This window comes from Taudactylus pleione, unplaced genomic scaffold (assembly GCF_031769625.1).
Source record: "Taudactylus pleione unplaced genomic scaffold, aTauple2 ptg001827l, whole genome shotgun sequence".
NCBI lineage: Eukaryota > Metazoa > Chordata > Amphibia > Anura > Myobatrachidae > Taudactylus > Taudactylus pleione.
Genome location: NW_028286224.1, coordinates 1,065,687 through 1,069,778, shown reverse-complemented (window position 1 = coordinate 1,069,778; position 4,092 = coordinate 1,065,687). Strand labels below are relative to the sequence as shown.

Sequence of the window (4,092 nt, the reverse complement as noted above, 5' to 3'; positions counted from 1 at the left end):
ATCTATCCAGTAGCTGGAAAAAAATTGATTATTTTTAAAAGCAGTTTAATGACAATTTATTTCTAAATAACAAATACATTGTAAACCCCAAGGGCAGCAGTCTACTCTTTTCTTAGTGTGTATTGTCATTGACTTTCCTTTGTAATGCATTGCTTCAATTAAAAGCAGTGTGTACATAGTTTGAGCTATATAAACAAACATAGATGTGAGTACAATAAGTAGTTAATACTTTGGCAGAAAAGTATTTAGAGGAAAAGAAAATAAAAATGGCAATTTATAGTGTTGTGCACTGTTTGAAAAATGTTGTTATTTTTTGCACTAACACTCTATGCAGGAAACTAAACATTATGAAGGGTAAAGATGATTTTTGATGCTTATCTTTCTTTATATGGCAATTAAACTTAGAACAAAATACCAAGCCAATAAACAGAAGTAAATGTACTGTAGTAAGTAGTAAATGTTTTACATTTCATAAAGTATTTTGCAGCATTATTGAAACCTGCGATCAGGTGTTACCTATAAGGGGCATACCTGGACCAAGAATAAATAAAATCCTAGTGGTTGCAGGTGTTACATACAATGTATCAAATCCAAAACAGACTTTCTGTTAAAATAAAAACCCTTTGTCCCATATGCTTTGCAATATAATCCTCTTTTGTATACATCTATAAAGTTTTACTGTGTTGAGAAGTTTTTAATGCATTTTTGTCCTTTTTTTGTATTGGTATCAGTCTGTAAAATACCACATTTTAATGTAAGGACTTTTACCTGTAGTAGATTTACTGTAATATTGTATTTTTTTTTAGAGAGAGAGAGAGAGAGAGAACTAGATGAAAAAAAAAATTATTCCATTCATTTAAAAGATACATACTCATAAATTTTAAATGGGCTTATAGGCTGCCAGCATTCTAAAAAGGGATATCACTTCATCTCCAGCCAGTCAGTGAGAGCTGGGCGGAGCAAACCCAGAAACCTAGCTACTGACAGGTGTATAAGTAGTGTTGAGGAAGGGCACAGGTAATACACCTGTTTCAAGACAGTAGCAAGCACAGGTGCATTAGGCTCTGTAGCCTACTAGCTTTATATTATGAGTGCATTTGATCCACAGACACACTCTCCACCACGCTGTGGGCCACAGTTTCCAAATATTGGACAAGAACCTCCAGAGATGAATATCTACTGTGATAGCATCTTCCACCCGCAGACCATGCCTAGTCCTCAACGACCTTCAAGTTTTGAAACCGGAGATTACAGCACTGCTTCTAATCCTTATATTTGGCTGAATGGACCTTCCATCACACCACCTCCATACCTGCCAGGGTCCAACACCAGCCACTTCATGCCTCAGTCATATGGGATGCAGAGACAGCTCTTGCCCAACATGCATGGCTTGGGAGGATCTGAAATAGGTTGGCTTCCAATTCCTTCCCAAGAAGAACTGATGAAGTTGGTGAGACCACCTTACTCCTACTCTGCACTAATAGCCATGGCAATACATGGTGCTCAGGACAGGAGGCTGACACTCAGCCAGATCTACCAATATGTGGCTGAGAACTTTCCTTTCTATAACAAGAGCAAGGCTGGCTGGCAAAACTCAATCCGACATAATTTGTCTCTTAATGATTGTTTCAAAAAAGTGCCCAGGGATGAAGATGATCCAGGTAAATGTCTTATTTTTTTTATTTATTTTTTTACTGACACATATATAGTAACAGAAGTTACAGTAGCAAAACTTTTTTTTTCTTTCTTAGTTAAATGTCAAACTTTTGCTCTTAGGTAATATGATAGGAGGTTACTTTTAGCGAAATGTAGACTTAAACTGTGTAATGTGGTTCAAAAACTCACAGGAATGTAGAGAGCAATAGGAAGTATGGGGAACCATTCCTAATGTACTGCTTGCGATTGATGTACAGTATAGTGTGCTCTGGAACTGACAAATGAAATGTCTAGCATATGTTGGTTTGGTACTCTGAGCTTTGGCATTCTTCCCCTCTGTCCCTCATACTTTTGCTACTCTCTCATAGGCTTGATCCATCTCTCTCTTTATGTGACATAGCATAGGTCCCATTAAATACAGTTGCACTCAGACATAAGAATGGGGGAAGAAGTCCAAAGTCAGCTTCTGTCATTTATCTAGCCCAGTCTTTGAACTGACAATTAGAAGCTAATTGGTTGTTTTGGGCAACTTCTCCAGTTTATCACTCTCCAAGGTTTGATACATATCCTCTAAAATGACTAAAGTGCCAAATGAACTCCAGCAAAGTGTGTTTAACTGAAATGTAAGCTTTCAAACTAGATCTCTACAACCACACATGATTTCAGTGACCTTGACTCTGCAGTAAATATGAATACTAAATAGAATATTTTGTTCTACTAGGTAAAGGAAATTACTGGACATTGGATCCGAATTGTGAAAAGATGTTTGACAATGGAAACTTCAGAAGGAAGAGAAAGAGAAAGTCTGACAACAACGGACAGCTAGCTTCTGAAAAATCAGAGGGCAGCCCTCTGACCGGCAGCCCAAAGAACGGAGAACACCAAGACTTGTTGGAGAGCTCCTCACCGGGAACTGATGACTCATCTGAGAAGCGGTTATCTCCACCCATTATAGCACCATGCCTTAACAACTTTCTGTCTAGCATGAGTGCTTACGTCAGCAGTGCCAACTCTGTAAGTAGGTCGGTTCCCCTGGGACTCAATAACGAAACATCTGATAAAATGGGACAAAACATGAGTAGCTTCAACTCATACTCTCCACTCTCCAACATACCAAGTCATGGAGGGTCAGAATGGTCGACTACAGTGCCATCAAATCCTTTTGGCTACAGCAGTTCAGTTTTAAATCAATTCAATTCCCATTTCTACAACAGTATCAGTACAAATAGTACCCTCTACCCCAGAGAAGGGACAGAAGTATAAGTTACCATTAGCATTGTACTGTAGTATAGCATAGCAGCGTATGTATATGATCAAAGACATGCATGAACTAAAAAAAAACAAAACAAAAAAACACTGTATTATGCAAAACATGTAAATATCCTGCTTTTATATTCTATTTTTATTTTGTTTTCTCATGTTTGATCTACACTTAATAAATGATAAATGATGCATATACTTTCTGAAAAATAGAAAGTGACCTTAGACCATATTATAACAAAAGTGTTGACTTGCTTATTTGCTTATTTAAAACAATACACTAAACATGTTTTAGAACTTAGTGAAAAGTAACATAAAAATGTTATCTACAGCAAACTTATTTGTATCCAACTTTTTGGAAGACTGCCCTACAGTTACACACTGCCTATTATTGCTTAATGTTTGCATAGTGCAGAACTTTTAGAAATGTTGTAATTTCAAATGATGCACATTTTCATGGATGTTCTAAAGACTGCACACGTCCCACAGCTTGGGCGGCGATGCATTCACTGTATAGATTTGTACCATAATGATCAGCTTTTTCTACAACTCTGTATTTATAAATGTTTACTAAGGGGAAATATAATGCTGGGTATGGGGCAAATATTCTGGGTTGCAGTTTGGACTATCGTTACTTTTGAAAATGTTAAATATTTTTATGTACTTAAGCTGACTTCACTGTGTAGGTAAAAACTAGGTTATTTTATAATAAAATAATACAAAACAACCAAAGAATGTGTATTTTTATGTAGTTTCATTATAAGGCTTTACAATGCACATAATACAAATTCAGTGAATGAGCAAATGTGACTACACTATGGTATGCAGAACTCAGTTTACACCAAAATACTGATTGTAAGTTGCTGGAACAAGGGCCAGTAAAAGTCAGATTCAACTTGGTACAGCAAGGCTATTACTGTGTATTACTAGTTACTAGTATTGACTTTGATTTGTAAGGCACAACAGTGCTCAGCATCGCCAGACAGTGGTGAAAACATGGAATACATCCAATAGGGACTCAAAAGGTAGACATATATATAATGCCACATTGTTATTTAAATAAGCATGTAGCCAGTATTATGCATTACACAAGATCCGCATATTATTATATCCTTTATTTTATAGGTATAATTTTTTTAGAGCCCTTGGCTATGATTATAATAGTGGGTGTCATCT

At 36.4% G+C, this 4,092-nt stretch overlaps 1 protein-coding gene across 1 annotated transcript; it reads left to right on the top strand.

Annotated features, from left to right (window-relative positions):
* Positions 1 to 1,038: 1,038 nt before the first annotated feature.
* On the top strand, positions 1,039 to 3,638 carry FOXI1 (forkhead box I1). Its single transcript, XM_088465047.1, has 2 exons — positions 1,039 to 1,661; positions 2,378 to 3,638. The coding sequence occupies exons 1-2, from the start codon at positions 1,088 to 1,090 to the stop codon at positions 2,917 to 2,919; spliced, it is 1,116 nt and encodes a 371-aa protein (XP_088321173.1). The 5' UTR covers positions 1,039 to 1,087; the 3' UTR covers positions 2,920 to 3,638.
* Positions 3,639 to 4,092: the final 454 nt, after the last annotated feature.

Coding starts and splice junctions, on each gene's coding strand:
- FOXI1 (XM_088465047.1), top strand. CDS start 1,088: ATGAGTGCATTTGATCCACAGACACACTCTCCACCACGCTGTGGGCCA. Junction 1,662..2,377: donor CAGGGATGAAGATGATCCAG/GTAAATGTCTTA, acceptor TTGTTCTACTAG/GTAAAGGAAATTACTGGACA.